At 48.5% G+C, this 19682-nt stretch overlaps 1 protein-coding gene across 2 annotated transcripts in view; it reads left to right on the forward strand.

The window, feature by feature from the left end:
* Positions 1-19682, forward strand: part of LOC141126633 (neuronal acetylcholine receptor subunit alpha-10-like) — a 103784-nt gene that overhangs the window by 60054 nt on the left and 24048 nt on the right. For both annotated transcript variants that reach the window (XM_073612554.1, XM_073612555.1), the window contains one exon: positions 13667-13821. In XM_073612554.1, coding sequence (XP_073468655.1) covers positions 13667-13821 — 155 coding nt within the window. The remainder of the gene's footprint in view (positions 1-13666; positions 13822-19682) is intronic.

A 19682-nucleotide genomic window follows, 5' to 3' on the forward strand; every position in this document is an offset into this window, starting at 1 on the left:
GGAAGCGTGTCCAGGCCCCCCTAGTCCGGGAAGCGTGTCCGGGCCCCCCTAGTCCGGGAAGCATGTCCGGGCCCCCCTAGTCCGGGAAGCATGTCCGGGCCCCCCTAGTCCGGGAAGCGTGTCCAGGCCCCCCTAGTCCGGGAAGCGTGTCCGGGCCCCCCTAGTCCGAGAAGCGTGTCCGGGCCCCCTAGTCCGGGAAGCGTGTCCGGGCCCCCCTAGTCCGAGAAGCGTGTCCGGGCCCCCCTAGTCCGAGAAGCGTGTCCGGGCCCCCTAGTCCGGGAAGCGTGTCCGGGCCCCCCTAGTCTGAGAAGCGTGTCTGGGCCCCCCTAGTCTGAGAAGCGTGTTCGGGCCCCCCTAGTCCGAGAAGCGTGTCTGGGCCCCCCTAGTCCGGGAAGCTTGTCTGGGCCCCCCTAGTCCGAGAAGCGTGTCTGGGCCCCCCTAGTCTGAGAAGCGTGTCCGGGCCCCCTAGTCCGAGAAGCGTGTCCGGGCCCCCCTAGTCCGAGAAGCGTGTCCGGGCCCCCTAGTCCGGGAAGCGTGTCCGGGCCCCCCTAGTCTGAGAAGCGTGTCCGGGCCCCCCTAGTCTGAGAAGCGTGTCTGGGCCCCCCTAGTCTGAGAAGCGTGTTCGGGCCCCCCTAGTCCGAGAAGCGTGTCTGGGCCCCCCTAGTCTGAGAAGCGTGTCTGGGCCCCCCTAGTCTGAGAAGCGTGTCTGGGCCCCCCTAGTCTGAGAAGCGTGTCCGGGCCCCCTAGTCCGGGAAGCGTGTCCGGGCCCCCCTAGTCTGAGAAGCGTGTCCGGGCCCCCCTAGTCTGAGAAGCGTGTCTGGGCCCCCCTAGTCTGAGAAGCGTGTCTGGGCCCCCCTAGTCTGAGAAGCGTGTCCGGGCCCCCTAGTCCGAGAAGCGTGTCTGGGCCCCCCTAGTCTGAGAAGCGTGTCTGGGCCCCCCTAGTCTGAGAAGCGTGTCTGGGCCCCCCTAGTCTGAGAAGCGTGTCTGGGCCCCCCTAGTCTGAGAAGCGTGTCCGGGCCCCCTAGTCCGAGAAGCGTGTCTGGGCCCCCCTAGTCTGAGAAGCGTGTCCGGGCCCCCCTAGTCTGGGAAGCTTGTCCGGGCCCCCCTAGTCCGGGAAGCTTGTCCGGGCCCCCCTAGTCCGGGAAGCTTGTCCGGGCCCCCCTAGTCCGGGAAGCTTGTCCGGGCCCCCCTAGTCCGGGAAGCTTGTCCGGGCCCCCCTAGTCCGGGAAGCTTGTCCGGGCCCCCCTAGTCCGGGAAGCTTGTCCGGGCCCCCCTAGTCCGGGAAGCTTGTCCGGGCCCCCCTAGTCCGGGAAGCTTGTCCGGGCCCCCCTAGTCTGGGAAGCTTGTCCGGGCCCCCCTAGTCCAGGAAGCTTGTCCGGGCCCCCCTAGTCTGGGAAGCTTGTCTGGGCCCCCCTAGTCTGGGAAGCTTGTCTGGGCCCCCCTAGTCCGGGAAGCTTGTCCGGGCCCCCCTAGTCTGGGAAGCTTGTCTGGGCCCCCCTAGTCTGGGAAGCTTGTCCGGGCCCCCCTAGTCCGGGAAGCTTGTCCGGGCCCCCCTAGTCCAGGAAGCTTGTCCGGGCCCCCCTAGTCTGGGAAGCTTGTCCGGGCCCCCCTAGTCCAGGAAGCTTGTCCGGGCCCCCCTAGTCTGGGAAGCTTGTCCGGGCCCCCCTAGTCCAGGAAGCTTGTCCGGGCCCCCCTAGTCCAGGAAGCTTGTCCGGGCCCCCCTAGTCTGGGAAGCTTGTCTGGGCCCCCCTAGTCTGGGAAGCTTGTCTGGGCCCCCTAGCCCAGGAAGCACCAACAGAGTGTATAATAAGGTTAAACTTTTTAAAGTTTTGGATGGAGTAATGAGGGGTTAGAACCTCTGTCAGGAGATTACTGCTGTCTGTGTCCCCTCTGGAGAGATTCACCCTCTCTGTCTGTCCTGGTGTCACCATTAGGACAGAAATGGATGGAAAATCTAAAATATAAGTTGTCACCAGAAGAGGAAATTAAGTTGTCTACACCCCAGCCACCCCCCCCCAGCTCACTTATTGTGTGCCCCCTCCCCCCCCGCAACCCCCCCCAGCTCACTTATTGTGCGCCCCCTCCCCCCCCGCAACCCCCCAGGCCACAGCTCATCTCTGCACACTTCAGCATGCAGCTTATTTCTGTAACCCTTCCCTCTCCATCAGCTTTGTAGCCCCCCCACCCACCACAGCCCCTTACCTCTGTATCTCCGTCCATATCTCACATTGCACCCCCCCCCCACACCTTGCTTTCTTCTATACACCTATACCCCTAATTCCCTATACCCCTAATTCTCTATACCCCTAATTCTCTATACCCCTAATTCCCTATACCCCTAATTCTCTATACCCCTAATTCCCTATGCCCCTAATTCTCGATACCCCTAATTCCCTATACCCCTAATTCCCTATACCCCTAATTCCCTATACCCCTAATTCTCTATACCCCTAATTTTCTATAATTCTCTATACCCCTAATTCCCTATACCCCTAATTCTCTATACCCCTAATTCTCTATACCCCTAATTCTCTATACCCCTAATTCTCTATACCCCTAATTCCCTATACCCCTAATTCCCTATACCCCTAATTCTCTATACCCCTAATTCCCTATACCCCTAATTCCCTATACCCCTAATTCTCTATACCCCTAATTTTCTATAATTCTCTATACCCCTAATTCCCTATGCCCCTAATTCTCTATACCCCTAATTCCCTATACCCCTAATTCCCTATACCCCTAATTCCCTATACCCCTAGACACCCATACAGTATGAGGTGGGGGTAGGTAGCGGGTATAATGCTCCCAGGGGTGAGCACACTTTCGGGTGCAGAGACCAGTCCAGTGATGTCCTGACAACCAGCGGTGTGTTTATTGCTGCAATATAGGCTGTAAATAGGTGATAGATAGATGCTGTACAGATTGTATACAGGTGATATATAGGTGTGTACAGGTTGTATATAGGTGTGTACAGGTTGTATACAGGTGATATATAGATGCTGTACAGGTTGTATACGGGTGATATACAGGTTGTATACAGGTAATATATAGGTGTGTACATGTTGTATATAGGTGTGTACAGGTTGTATGCAGGTGACATATAGATGCTGTACAGGTTGTATACGGGTGATATACAGGTGCTGTACAGGTTGTATACAGGTGATATACAGGTTGTATACAGGTGATGTACAGGTGCTGTACAGGTTGTATACAGGTGATATATAGGTGTGTACAGGTTGTATACGGGTGATATATAGGTGTGTACAGGTTGTATACAGGTGATATACAGGTGCTGTACAGGTTGTATACAGGTGATATATAGGTGTGTACAGGTTGTATACAGGTGATATATAGATTCTGTACAGGTGATATATAAATGCTGTACAGGTTGTATACAGGTGACATATAGGTGTATACAGGTGACATATATGTGCTGTACAGGTTGTATACAGGTGATATATAGGTGTATACAGGTGACATATATGTGCTGTACAGGTTGTATACAGGTGATATATAGGTGTATACAGGTGACATATATGTGCTGTACAGGTTGTATACAGGTGACATATAGGTGTATACAGGTGACATATATGTGCTGTACAGGTTGTATACAGGTGACATATATGTGCTGTACAGGTTGTATACAGGTGATATATAGGTGTATACAGGTGACATATATGTGCTGTACAGGTTGTATACAGGTGATATATAGGTGTGTACAGGTTGTATACAGGTGATAGATAGGTGTGTACAGGTTGTATACAGGTGATAGATAGGTGTGTACAGGTTGTATACAGGTGCTGTACAGGTTGTATACAGGTGATATACAGGTGCTGTACAGGTTGTGTACAGATGATAGATAGGTGTGTACAGGTTGTATACAGGTGATATACAGGTGTGTGCAGGTTGTATACAGATGATAGATAGGTGATATACAGGTTGTATACAGGTGATATATAGGTGTGTACAGGTGATAGATAGGTGTGTACAGGTTGTATACAGGTGTATACTGTGCTCCAAAAAGAAACCATTCAAAACACAAAATCCTAGCTGTGTCCCGGCTCTGGCTGCACAGATGTCTTCACCATCAGGCTGTCCAATCCTCCTGCTTGTCAGCCTCCACAAACACACACAGTTTTTTACTTTTCACCAATCTTTACCTGTCAATCATGACCTGTCCACTCCCCGGGCTCCCCAGGTGAGTCTAAATGGCCTACAAGGGAGAATTGTACCACCCGGAGTGGACAAAGGATCAGAGGTTCCCGAAAAGAGCCGGGGAGATCTGGAAATCCCAAACAGGATTTCCCGGCTCCCTGCAAGACCCTCCGCCACAAAACCTGTATACATTTCTATACCCTTTTACCTTCATACCCCCTACACCTCTATATACCTATACACCTATATAACTTCATACCCTACACCTCTATATACCTATACACCTGTATACCTTCATACCCTACACCTCTATATCCCTATATACCTTCATACCCCCTACACCTCTATATACCTATACACCTGTATACCTTCATACCCTACACCTCTATATACCTTCATACCCCGGTATACCTTCAAACCCCCTAGACCTCTATATACCTGTATACCTTCATATCCTACACATCTATATACCTGTATACCTTCATACCATACACCTCTATATACCTGTATACCTTCATACCCCCTACACCTCTATATACCTGTATACCTTCATACCCCCCACCTCTATATACCTGTATACCTTCATACCCCCTACACCTCTATATACCTATACACCTGTATACCTTCATACCCTACACCTCTATATACCTGTATACCTTCATACCCTCTACACCTCTATATACCTGTATACCTTCATACCCTCTACACCTCTATATACCTGTATACCTTCATACCCCCTACACCTCTATATACCTGTATACCTTCATACCCTACACCTCTATATACCTGTATACCTTCATACCCTCTACACCTCTATATACCTGTATACCTTCATACCCCCTACACCTCTATATACCTGTATACCTTCATACCCTACACCTCTATATACCTGTATACCTTCATACCCTCTACACCTCTATATACCTGTATACCTTCATACCCCCTACACCTCTATATACCTATACACCTGTATACCTTCATACCCTACACCTCTATATCCCTGTATACCTTCATACCCCCTACACCTCTATACACCTGTATACCTTCATACCCCCTACACCTCTATATACCTTCATACCCCCTAGACCTCTATATACCTGTATACCTTCATACCCCCTAGACCTCTATATACCTGTATACCTTCATATCCTACACCTCTATATACCTGTATACCTTCATACCATACACCTCTATATACCTGTATACCTTCATACCCCCTACACCTCTATATACCTATACACCTGTATACCTTCATACCCTACACCTCTATATACCTGTATACCTTTATACCCCTTATGCCTCTATATACCTGTATACCTTCATACCCCCTACACCTCTATATACCTATACACCTGTATACCTTCATACCCTACACCTCTATATCCCTGTATACCTTCATACCCCCTACACCTCTATATACCTATACACCTGTATACCTTCATACCCTACACCTCTATATACCTGTATACCTTCAAACCCCCTAGACCTCTATATACCTGTATACCTTCATATCCTACACATCTATATACCTGTATACCTTCATACCATACACCTCTATATACCTGTATACCTTCATACCCCCTACACCTCTATATACCTGTATACCTTCATACCCCCCACACCTCTATATACCTGTATACCTTCTTACCCCTTACACCTCTATATACCTGTATACCTTCATACCCCCTACACCTCTATATACCTATACACCTGTATACCTTCATACCCTACACCTCTATATCCCTGTATACCTTCATACCCCCTACACCTCTATACACCTGTATACCTTCATACCCCCTACACCTCTATATACCTTCATACCCCTGTATACCTTCATACCCCCTACACCTCTATATACCTGTATACCTTCATACCCCCTAGACCTCTATATACCTGTATACCTTCATATCCTACACCTCTATATACCTGTATACCTTCATACCATACACCTCTATATACCTGTATACCTTCATACCCCCTACACCTCTATATACCTATACACCTGTATACCTTCATACCCTACACCTCTATATACCTGTATACCTTCATACCCCCTACACCTCTATATACCTGTATACCTTCATACCCCTTACGCCTCTATATACCTGTATACCTTCATACCCCCTACACCTCTATATACCTATACACCTGTATACCTTCATACCCTACACCTCTATATACCTGTATACCTTCATACCCCCTAGACCTCTATATACCTGTATACCTTCATACCCTACACCTCTATATACCTGTATACCTTCATACCCTACACCTCTATATACCTTCATACCCCCTAGACCTCTATATACCTGTATACCTTCATATCCTACACATCTATATACCTGTATACCTTCATACCCTACACCTCTATATACCTGTATACCTTCATACCCCTTACGCCTCTATATACCTGTATACCTTCATACCCCCTACACCTCTATATACCTATACACCTGTATACCTTCATACCCTACACCTCTATATACCTGTATACCTTCATACCCCCTACACCTCTATATCCCTGTATACCTTCATACCCTATACCTCTATATACCTGTATACCTTCATACCCCCTACACCTCTATATACTTGTATACCTTCATACCCCCTACACCTCTATATACCTGTATACCTTCATACCCTACACCTCTATATACCTGTATACCTTCATACCCTACACCTCTATATACCTGTATACCTTCATACCCCCTACACCTCTATATACCTGTATACCTTCATATCCTGTACATCTATATACCTGTATACCTTCATACCACACACCTCTATATACCTGTATACCTTCATACCCCCTACACCTCTATATACCTGTATACCTTCATACCCCCTACACCTCTATATACCTGTATACCTTCATACCCCCTACACCTCTATATACCTATACACCTGTATACCTTCATACCCTACACCTCTATATACCTGTATACCTTCATACCCCCTACACCTCTATATACCTATACACCTGTATACCTTCATACCCTATACCTGTATATACCTATACACCTGTATACCTTCATATCCTCTACACCTCTATATACCTATACACCTGTATACCTTCATACCCCCTACACCTCTATATACCTGTATACCTTCATACCCCCTACACCTATATATACCTATACACCTGTATACCTTCATACCCTACACCTCTATATCCCTGTATACCTTCATACCCTACACCTCTATATACCTGTATACCTTCATACCCCCTACACCTATATATACCTATACACCTGTATACCTTCATACCCTACACCTCTATATACCTGTATACCTTCATACCCCCTACACCTATATATACCTATACACCTGTATACCTTCATACCCTACACCTCTATACACCTGTATACCTTCATACCCTCTACACCTCTATACACCTGTATAGCTTCATACCCTCTACACCTCTATATACCTATACACCTGTATACCTTCATACCCTATACCTCTATATCCCTGTATACCTTCATACCCCCTACACCTCTATATACCTTCATACCCCTGTATACCTTCATACCCTACACCTCTATATACCTGTATACCTTCATACCCCCTACACCTCTATATACCTGTATACCTTCATACCCCCTACACCTCTATATACCTGTATACCTTCATACCCCCTACACCTCTATATACCTATACACCTGTATACCTTCATACCCTCTACACCTCTATATACCTGTATACCTTCATACCCTCTACACCTCTATATACCTATACACCTGTATACCTTCATACCCTATACCTCTATATCCCTGTATACCTTCATACCCCCTACACCTCTATACACCTGTATAGCTTCATACCCTCTACACCTCTATACACCTGTATACCTTCATACCCCCTACACCTCTATACACCTGTATACCTTCATACCCTATACCTTTATATCCCTGTATACCTTCATACCCCCTACACCTCTATATACCTTCATACCCCTGTATACCTTCATACCCTACACCTCTATATACCTGTATACCTTCATACCCCCTAGACCTCTATATACCTGTATACCTTCATATCCTACACCTCTATATACCTGTATACCTTCATACTATACACCTCTATATACCTGTATACCTTCATACCCCCTACACCTCTATATACCTATACACCTGTATACCTTCATACCCTACACCTCTATATACCTGTATACCTTCATACCCCCTACACCTCTATATACCTGTATACCTTCATACCCCCTACACCTCTATATACCTATACACCTGTATACCTTCATACCCCCTACACCTCTATATACCTGTATACCTTCATACCCTATACCTCTATATACCTGTATACCTTCATACCCCCTACACCTCTATATACCTGTATACCTTCATACCCTATACCTCTATATACCTGTATACCTTCATACCCCCTACACCTCTATATACCTGTATACCTTCATACCCCCTAGACCTCTATATACCTGTATACCTTCATACCCTATACCTCTATATCCCTGTATACCTTCATACCCCCTACACCTCGATATACCTATACACCTGTATACCTTCATACCCTACACCTCTATATACACCTCTATATACTTGTATACCTTCATACCCCCTACACCTCTATATACCTGTATACCTTCATACCCTCTACACCTCTATATACCTGTATACCTTCATACCCTATACCTCTAAATACCTCTATACACCTGTATACACCTGTATACCTTCATACCCTATACCTCTAAATACCTCTATACACCTGTATACACCTGTATACCTTCATACCCTATACCTCTAAATACCTCTATATACCTGTATACACATGTACACCTCTTTACCTTCATACCCTCCATACTTCCAGGCCGGAGAAGTCTACAGATGATTCCATGAGATGGTTGCAGAATTTAAAGCAATTCAACACCCCAAACCACAACCCATGGAAATCCTCATCCCACAACTCCCCCGAGTGTACAGCCGGAAGATGAGCCGCAATGGATGGCAGAGGGTGAGAGTCTGAGGATGAGGGGCTAGAGAAGAGCACCACAGACGAGGACTGAGGCCAGAGAGGAGGATCAGGTTTAGAGAAGAGGCCTGAGGTCATCGAGAAGGATTAAGGCCAAAGAAGAGGATTGAGACCAAAGAGGAAGTTTGAGGTCAGAGAGAAAGATTGAGGCCAAAGAAGAGAATTGAGGCCGCAGAGGAGGACTGAGGCCAGAGAAAAGGATTGAGGCCAGAGAGGAGGATTGAGGCCAGAGAGGAGGATTGAGGCAAGAGAGGAGGATTGAGGCCAGAGAAAAGGATTGAGGCCAGAGAGGAGGATTGAGGCCAGAGAAAAGGATTGAGGCCAGAGAGGAGGATTGAGGCCAGAGAGGAGGATTGAGGCCAGAGAGGAGGATTGAGGCCAGAGAGGAGGATTGAGGCCGGAGAGGAGGATTGAGGCAAGAGAGGAGGATTGAGGCCGTAGAAGAGGACTGAGGCCAGAGAATGGGATTGAGGACAGAGAGGAGCATTGAGGACAGAGAGGAGCATTGAGGCCAGAGAGGAGGATTGAGTTCAGAGAGGAGGACTAAGGCCAGAGAGGACTGAGGCCAGAGAGGAGGATTGAGGTCATAGAGAAGGATTGAGGCCAAAGAAGAGGATTGAGGCAAGAGAGGAGGATTGAGGCAAGAGAGGAGGATTGAGGCAAGAGAGGAGGACTGAGCCCAGAGAATGGGATTGAGGACAGAGAGGAAGATTGAGGTCAGAGAGGAGGACTGAGGCCAGAGAGCAGGATTGAGGCAGTAGAAGAGGACTGAGGACAGAGAATGGGATTGAGGACAGAGAGGAGGATTGAGGCCAGAGAGGAGGATTGAGGCCAGAGAGGATTGAGGCCAGGGAAAAGAATTGAGGCCAGAGAGGAGGATTGAGGAGAGAGAGGAGGATTGAGGAGAGAGAGGAGGACTGAGGCCAGAGAATGGGATTGAGGACAGAGAGGAAGATTGAGGTCAGAGAGAAGGATTGAGGCCAGAGAAGAGAATTGAGGCCGCAGAGGAGGACTGAGGCCAGAGAAAAGGATTGAGGCCAGAGAGGAGGATTGAGGCCAGAGAGGAGGATTGAGGCCAGAGAGGAGGATTGAGGCCGGAGAGGAGGATTGAGGCAAGAGAGGAGGATTGAGGCCGTAGAAGAGGACTGAGGCCAGAGAATGGGATTGAGGACAGAGAGGAGCATTGAGGCCAGAGAGGAGGATTGAGTTCAGAGAGGAGGACTAAGGCCAGAGAGGACTGAGGCCAGAGAGGAGGATTGAGGTCATAGAGAAGGATTGAGGCCAAAGAAGAGGATTGAGGCAAGAGAGGAGGATTGAGGCAAGAGAGGAGGACTGAGCCCAGAAAATGGGATTGAGGACAGAGAGGAAGATTGAGGTCAGAGAGAAGGATTGAGGCCAGAGAAGAGAATTGAGGCCGCAGAGGAGGACTGAGGCCAGAGAAAAGGATTGAGGCCAGAGAGGAGGATTGAGGCCAGAGAGGAGGATTGAGGCCAGAGAGGAGGATTGAGGCCAGAGAGGAGGATTGAGGCCGGAGAGGAGGACTGAGGCCAGAGAATGGGATTGAGGACAGAGAGGAGCATTGAGGCCAGAGAGGGGGATTGAGTTCAGAGAGGAGGACTAAGGCCAGAGAGGACTGAGGCCAGAGAGGAGGGTTGAGGTCATAGAGAAGGATTGAGGCCAAAGAAGAGGATTGAGGCAAGAGAGGAGGATTGAGGCAAGAGAGGAGGATTGAGGCAAGAGAGGAGGACTGAGCCCAGAGAATGGGATTGAGGACAGAGAGGAAGATTGAGGTCAGAGAGGAGGACTGAGGCCAGAGAGCAGGATTGAGGCAGTAGAAGAGGACTGAGGACAGAGAATGGGATTGAGGACAGAGAGGAGGATTGAGGCCAGAGAGGAGGATTGAGGCCAGAGAGGATTGAGGCCAGGGAAAAGAATTGAGGCCAGAGAGGAGGATTGAGGAGAGAGAGGAGGATTGAGGAGAGAGAGGAGGATTGAGGAGAGAGAGGAGGACTGAGGCCAGAGAATGGGATTGAGGACAGAGAGGAAGATTGAGGTCAGAGAGAAGGATTGAGGCCAGAGTGGAGGACTGAGGCCAGAGAGGAGGATTGAGGTCAGAGAGGAAAATTGAGGTCAGAGAGAAGGATTGAGGCCAGAGAGGAGGACTGAGGCCAGAGAGGAGGACTGAGGCCAGAGAGGAGGACTGAGGTCAGAGAGGAGGACTGAGGCCAGAGAGGAGGACTGAGGTCAGAGAGGAGGACTGAGGCCAGAGAGGAGGATTGAGGCAAGAGAGGAGGATTGAGGCAAGAGAGGAGGATTGAGGCCATAGAGGAGGACTGAGGCCATAGAGGAGGACTGAGGCCAGAGAATGGGATTGAGGCCAGAGAGGAGGATTGAGGCCAGAGAGGAGGACTGAGGCCAGAGAGGAGGATTGAGGTCATAGAGAAGGATTGAGGCCAGAGAGGAGGACTGAGGCCAGAGAGGAGGATTGAGGCCAGAGAATGGGATTGAGGCCAGAGAGGAGCATTGAGGCCAGAGAGGAGGACTAAGGCCAGAGAAGAGGACTAAGGCCAGAGAAGAGGACTAAGGCCAGAGAGGACTGAGGCCAAAGAAGAGGATTGAGGCCAGAGAGGAAGATTGAGGTCAGAGAGAAGGATTGAGGTCAGAGAGGAGGACTGAGGCCAGAGAGGAGGATTGAGGCTGTAGAGGAGGACTGAGGCCAGAGAGAAGGATTGAGGCCAGAGAGGAGGATTGAGGCCAGAGAGGAGGACTGAGGCCAGAGAGGAGGACTGAGGCCAGAGAGGAGGATTGAGGTCATAGATAAGAGGATTGAGGCCAGAAAGGAGGATTGAGGTCAAAGAGAAGGATTGAGGCCAAAAAAGAGGATTGGAGACCAGAGAGGATTGAGGCCAGAGAGGAAGACTGAGGCCAGAGAGAAAGACTAAGGCCAGAGAGGAGGATTGATTCCAGAGAAGGAGATTGAGGCCAGAGAAGAGGATTAAGACCAGAGAGGAGGATTGAGGTCAGAACGGAGGATTGAGGCCAGGGATACGCTTTTTTCTTGGCCCTCTCAGACTATATTTTTTTGCTCTGCTGTTGTTCACAGTGCTCAATAGCTGAAAATGAAATTTCCAGACAAGAGTAAAATTAAGAGCAGTGAGTCCTCCCCCTCCAAGTAGTCTCTCCGCCCCTTCCTCCAAATTTAGTTTCAATCAGAGACAAAGCATTTGCTGTGCTTTCTTATTAGCTAAGACATAAAGCTTTGGGAATCCTGTGTCATGTATTAAATATTTAATAACAATATTTGGAGGCAACCAGATAATTAAATATAATGAAAGTCGGACTCTAGGCCACAACTTTCTGTTAGTTATTGATTGCTGCCTGGGTCCCTATTGGGAAAATGTTCCCTCACTTCATGTCTTGATGACTCCAGGAGATGAAATGTGGGTGGGAGCATCTATACAAGGAGGGCAATAAGGCTCGATTCACACCTATGCATGTTGCTTTTGAGCGTTTTTGGAGGTTTTTTTTTCATGCTTGCCACGTTTTTGAGCCGCGTTTTTGCCGCGTTTTTGCGGCGTTTTTGCCGCGTTTTTGCCGCGATTTGCGTTTTGCGTTTTTTTTTTTTTTTTCATTTTTTTTTACAGTCTTAAAAAAAAATTACAAAAAAAAAAAAAAAACGCAAAAACGCACCGAAAACGCATCAAAAACGCTGCAAAAACGGTGCACTTGCGTTTTTGATGCTTGTCCATTGAAAACCATTACATGCAAAACGCTGCTTTTTGCATGAAAAAAAGTCCCCGACCCTTTCCAAAAACGCAGAGATACAAAAAAGCATTGATGTGAACATGTTCCATAGGAACCCATGTTAAAAAATTCCCGTGCATTTCTGCAAAATGCAAAATGCATCAAAAAACGCGCTAGTGTGAATGGGGCCTAAAAACCTAAAATATGTTGTAACCTCTCCCCACTATAATAAATAAGTGTCATTCTTCTGACCCCATTAGAGAGATATGCCATCACTTTCTGTCCCAGGAACCGGGGGTCAATCTCTGCAATGGTTACACAGACAGGGGCTCTAACCCTCCCCCTTTAATGGAGACACAGGCTGAAAGGGATTGAGGTCCATCATGTGACCCGTGTCTGGCCATCCGTTTAGTTCTAGGCTGGAACACATTGGGTTCCTATCGGAGCTGCAGGTAAGAAGAACATGGGGGACCATCAATCAACCTATAATGACCAGTCAGATCTGTGTCCATGCTGGCTACCCCAATATGGCGGCTCCAGAACTCACTTCCACACAGGCCAGGCAGCCTGTGAGCTGAGCCCAGCGAGGACATCTCTTCTATGTATTGGGAAATGATTAAAACATAGAAAGACATGGACCTGACCACTATTGTCCTCACCTTCTGCTTGACCAATATTGTCTTCTCCTTCTGGTTGACCACTATTGGCTTCTTCTGTTTGACCACTATCTTCATCACCACCTTCTCCTTCTGGTCTTTCCTAGGATGAGCGGAATCAGATCTTGATGGCGTATCTGTGGATCCGGCAGGTATGGTACGACGCCTACCTGCGCTGGAACAAGGAAGAATATGATGGTCTGGATACCATCCGTATACCGAGTAGTAATGTATGGAGACCCGATATTGTCCTATATAACAGGTAGGTCGGATGGCTGTTGGGAACATCACTTAAATTCTTATCATTCTTCCAGCCTGGGTGCGGCCAAATCTTCCACTCTGTCACCGGGGACAGCCTTGCCTGGTTCTTCTGTCTGAAGAGGTCAATAGGCTTCATGGCAAATCTCATTTCAGTTTTGGTTGGAGTTGGGATGTATTATAACCCCTGTCAGGTTCTCTCTGCTATCCGGGGGTCCATTCGATTTATACTCACTTCCTGTCCTGCTGACAGTGGTTTCAATCCAAAGGAGAAAAATCTACACCAAAGACACAGACAGAAATAAACACCCAGCAGGGGTTCTAGCCTTCTTCTAAAGACAAGATGTGTACGCTTTCCCTAAGGGGAAATCTCCTAACGGAGCCTCAAATAGCAATAAAACCGGACAAATACTTCCCCATTCCATCCAAAAGTATAAAAAGCTTTGGTTGGACTTACACTTTAAGACATATCTATAGTAGGAAATATATAAACCTCTGCCTGTTATTGTTCTGTGCATCCCATTGTGGAGATTTCCCTCCACTTCCTGTTCTGTAGACTTGACAGGAAGTAAGGACAAATTCTAATGGCTGCTAACAAGCCCCCTATGTGATAGCATGGGCAGGTGACAGGTCCTCTTTATGGATACTTCTTTGGACCCCCCCAATGTCTCCTCTGCCCTCCATTGCAGCAAGTCAAGCACAGATTGTTCATGAATAGCTGCTTCCTCCCCTGGGTATAGCAACCAGAGAATGACAGCTTTGAACCCGGAAGTGACAAAATGATCAACACTTCCAGGTTCATTATTTGCAAAGGACATTGAGGAACAAATATGGGGATGAGTGAGGACAATGTGGAAGGGGTGTTGGGGTAGGTGGGAATGAGGCGGAGTGATGGGGCGGGTGGGGACCTGGTGAAGGAGGTTGATGGGGCGGGTGGGGGCGTGATGAAGGAGGTTGATGGGGCGGGTGGGGATGTGGTAAAGGAGGATGATGGGATGGGCGGGGACGTGGTGAAGGAGGTTGAAGGGGCAAGTGGGGACGTGGTGAAGGAGGTTGATGGGGCGGGTGGGGACATGGTAAATGAGGTTGATGGGGGGGTGGGTACGTGTTGGAGGGGGTTGATGGGGTGGGGAGACGTGGTGAAGGAGATTGATGGGGTGGGTGAGGATGTGGTGAAGGAGGTTGATGGAGCGGGTGGGGACGTGGTGAAGGAGGTTGAAGGGGCGGATGGGGACGTGGTGAAGAAGGTTGATTGGGCTGGTGGGGACGTGTTGGAGGGGGTTCATGGGGTGCGGAGACATGGTGAAGGAGGTTGATGAGGTGGGTGGGGATGTGGTGAAGGGGGTTGATGTGGTGGGTGGGGACGTGGTGAAGGAGGTTGATGGGGCGTGTGGGGACGTGGTGAAGGAGGTTGATGGGGTGGGTGGGGACGTGGTGAAGGAGTTTGATGGGGTGGGTGGGGACGTGAAGAAGAGGGTTGATGGGGTGGGGACGCGGTGAAGGAGTTTGATGGGGCCGGTGGGGACATGTTGGAGGGGGTTGATGGGGTATGTGGGGAGACATGGTGAAGAAAGTTGATGGGGCGGGTGGAGACGTGGTGAAGGAGGTTGATGGGGCTGATGGGGACATGGTAAAGGAGGTTGATGGGGCTGGTGGGGACGTGTTGGAGGGGGTTGATGGGGTGGGTGGGGATGTGGTGAAGGAGGTTGATGGGGTGGGCAGGGACGTGGTAAAGGAGGTTGATGGGGCGGGTGGGAACGTGGTGAAGGAGGTTGATGGAGCGGATGGGGATGTGGTGAACGAGGTTGATGGGGCAGATGGGGACATGGTAAAGGAGGTTGATGGGGCTGGTGGAGATGTGTTGGAGGGGGTTGATGGGGTGGGTGGGGACATGGCGAATGAGGTTGATGGGGCGGAGGGGGGTTGTTGGGGTGTATGGGAAGTGGTGGAGGGGGGTTGCTGAGACGGGTGGGGACCTGGTCGAGGGGGGTTGTTGGGGCAGGTTGGGAAGTGGTGGGGGGGATGGGGGTGTTGGGGCGAGTGGGATAGTGGTATAGGGGAGTCGCTGGGGCGGGTGGGGACCTGGTGGAGGGGGATGTGTTGGGGAGGGCAGGAACATTGTGGATGGGGGTGGAGGGGTTGGAGATGGCACTCTACAGTGGCCCAGATCATTGTTATGAAGAAGCTGGTCAATGGCTGAAAATAATTATACTAAGGGTCACCTGTACTTCTAATGGCCACCTACAGCCTAATCCCCACTACCTACTGATCACCTAAACCACACCAGAGTCGGCCTGTGGCTGTCAGAGGCTTTTTCACCCCAACAACACCCTTCCTAATATCAGCCAATAACCAAAACCAAACCATGCGTTCCACCTCTAACGTTCCCCCTGAACCTCAACATCACCCTTCCTAATATCAGCCAATAACCAAAACCAAACCATGAGCCCCACCTTTAATGTTCCCCTTGAACCTCAACATCACATCTCCTAATATCAGGCCAATAACCAAAACCATGCGTCCCACCTCTAATGTTCCCCTTGAACCCCAACATCACCCTTCCTAATATCAGCCAATAACCAAAAACAAACCATGCTCCCCACCTTTAATGTTCCCCCGAACCCCAACATCACCCTTTCTAATATCAGCCAATAACCAAAACATGCGTTCCACCTCTAATGTTCCCCCTGAACCCCAACATCACCCTTCCTAATATCAGCCAATAACCAAAACCAAACCATGAGCCCCACCTCTAATGTTCCCCCTGAACCCCAACATCACCCTTCCTAATAACAGCCAATAACCAAAATCAAACAATGCGTTCCACCTCTAATGTTCCCCCTGAACCCCAACATCACCCTTCCTAATATCAGCCAATAACCAAAACCAAACAATGCGTCCCACCTCTAATGTTCCCCTTGAACCCCAACATCACCCTTCCTAATATCAGCCAATAACCAAAAACAAACCATGCTCCCCACCTTTAATGTTTCCCCTGAACCCCAACATCACCCTTCCTAATATCAGCCACTAACCAAAACCAAATCACGCGTCCCACCTCTAATGTTCCCCCGAACCCCAACATCACCCTTTCTAATATCAGCCAATAACCAAAACCAAACCATGCGTTCCACCTCTAATGTTCCCCCTGAACCCCAAAATCACCCTTCCTAATATCAGCCAATAACCAAAACCAAACAATATGTTCCACCTCTAATAATCCCCTGAACCCCAACATCACCCTTCCTAATATCAGCCAATAACCAAAACCAAATCAATGCGTTCCACCTCTAATGTTCCCCCTGAACCCCTACATCACCCTTCCTAATATCAGCCAATAACCAAAACCAAACTATGCTCCCCACCTTTAATGTTTCCCCTGAACCCCAAAATCACCCTTCCTAATAACTGCCACTAACCAAAACCATACCACGCACCCCACCTCTAATGTTCCCCCTGAACCCCAACATCACCCTTCCTAATATCAGCCACTAAAAATCAAACCAATGCGCCCCACCTCTACTGTTCCCCCTGAACCTCAACATCACATCTCCTAATATCAGCCAATAACCAAAACCATGCGCCCCACCTCTAATGTTCCCCCTGAACCCCAACATCACCCTTCCTAATATCAGCCACTAACCAAAATCAAACAATGCGTTCCACCTCTAATGTTACCCCTGAACCCCAACATCAGCCTTCCTAATATCAGCCAATAACCAAAACCAAACAATGCGTTCCACCTCTAATAATCCCCCTGAACCCCAACATCACCCTTCCTAATATGAGCCGATAACCGAAACCAAACCATGCGTCCCACCTCTAATGTTCCCCCTGAACCCCAACATCACCCGTCCTAATATCAGCCAATAACCAAAACCAAACCATGCGTCCCACCTCTAATGTTCTCCCTGAACCCCAACATCATCCTTCCTAATATCCGCCAATAACCAAAACCGAACCATGAGCCCCACCTCTAATGTTCCCCCTGAACCCCAACATCACCCTTCCTAATATTAGCCAATAACCAAAACCAAACCATGAGCCCCACCTCTAATGTTCCTCCTAAACCCCAGCATCACCCTTCCTAATATCAGCCAATAACCAAAACCAAACAATATGTTCCACTCCTAATGTTCCCCCTGAACCCCAACATCACCCTTCCTAATATCAGCCAATAACCAAAACCAAACAATGATTTCCACTCCTAATGTTCCCCCTGAACCCCAACATCACCCTTCCTAATATGAGCCAATAACCAAAACCAAACCATGAGCCCCACCTCTAATGTTCCCCCTGAACCCCAACATCACCCTTCCTAATATCAGCCAATAACCAAAACCAAACAATATGTTCCACTCCTAATGTTCCCCCTGAACCCCAACATCACCCTTCCTAATATCAGCCAATATCCAAAACCAAACAATGCATTCCACCTCTAATAATCCCCCTGAACTCCATCATCACCCTTCCTAATATCAGCCAATAACCAAAACCAAACCATGAGCCCCACCTCTAATGTTTCCCCTGAACCCCAACATCACCCTTCCTAATATCAGCCAATAACCAAAACCAAACAATGTGTTCCACTCCTAATGTTCCCCCTGAACACCAACATCACCCTTCCTAATATCAGCCAATAACCAAAACCAAACCATGAGCCCCACCTCTAATGTTTCCCCTGCACCCCAACATCACCATTCCTAATATCAGCCAATAACCAAAACCAAACAATGTGTCCCACTCCTAATGTTCCCCTGAACCCCAACATCACCCTTCCTAATATGAGCCAATAACCAAAACCAAACAATGTGTTCCACTCCTAATGTTCCCCCTGAACCCCAACATCACCCTTCCTAATATCAGCCAATATCCAAAACCAAACAATGCATTCCACCTCTAATAATCCCCCTGAACCCCAACATCACCCTTCCTAATATCAGCCAATAACCAAAACCAAACCATGAGCCCCACCTCTAATGTTCCCCCTGAACCCCAACATCACCCTTCCTAATATCAGCCAATAACCAAAACCAAACAATGTGTTCCACTCCTAATATTCCCCCTGAACCCCAACATCACCCTTCCTAATATCAACCAATAACCAAAACCAAACCATGAGCCCCACCTCTAATGTTCCCCCTTAACCCCAGCATCACCCTTCCTAAGATCAGCCAATAACCAAAACCAAATCAATGCGTTCCACCTCTAATGTTCCCCCTGAACCCCAACATCACCCTTCCTAATATCAGCCAATAACCAAAACCAAACTATGCTCCCCACCTTTAATGTTTCCCCTGAACCCCCAAATCACCTTTCCTAATAACTGCCACTAACCAAAACCAAACCATGCACCCCACCTCTAATGTTCCCCCTGAACCCCAACATCACCCTTCCTAATATCAACCACTAACCAAAACCAAATCATGCACCCACCTCTAATATTCCCCCTGAACCCCAACATCCCCCTTCCTAATAGCCAATAACCAAAACCAAACCATGAGCCCCACCTCTAATGTTCCCCCTTAACCCCAGCATCACCCTTCCTAAGATCAGCCAATAACCAAAACCAAATCATGCGTCCCACCTCTAATGTTCCCCCGAACCCCAACATCACCCTTTCTAATATCAGCCAATAACCAAAACCAAACCATGCGTTCCACCTCTAATGTTCCCCCTGAACCCCAACATCACCCTTCCTAATAACAGCCAATAACCAAAACCAAACCATGAGCCCCACCTCTAATGTTCCCCCTGAACCCCAAAATCACCCTTCCTAATATCAGCCAATAACCAAAACCAAACAATATGTTCCACCTCTAATAATCCCCTGAACCCCAACATCACCCTTCCTAATATCAGCCA

This window comes from Aquarana catesbeiana, linkage group LG02, assembly GCF_042186555.1.
Source record: "Aquarana catesbeiana isolate 2022-GZ linkage group LG02, ASM4218655v1, whole genome shotgun sequence".
Lineage (NCBI taxonomy): Eukaryota > Metazoa > Chordata > Amphibia > Anura > Ranidae > Aquarana > Aquarana catesbeiana.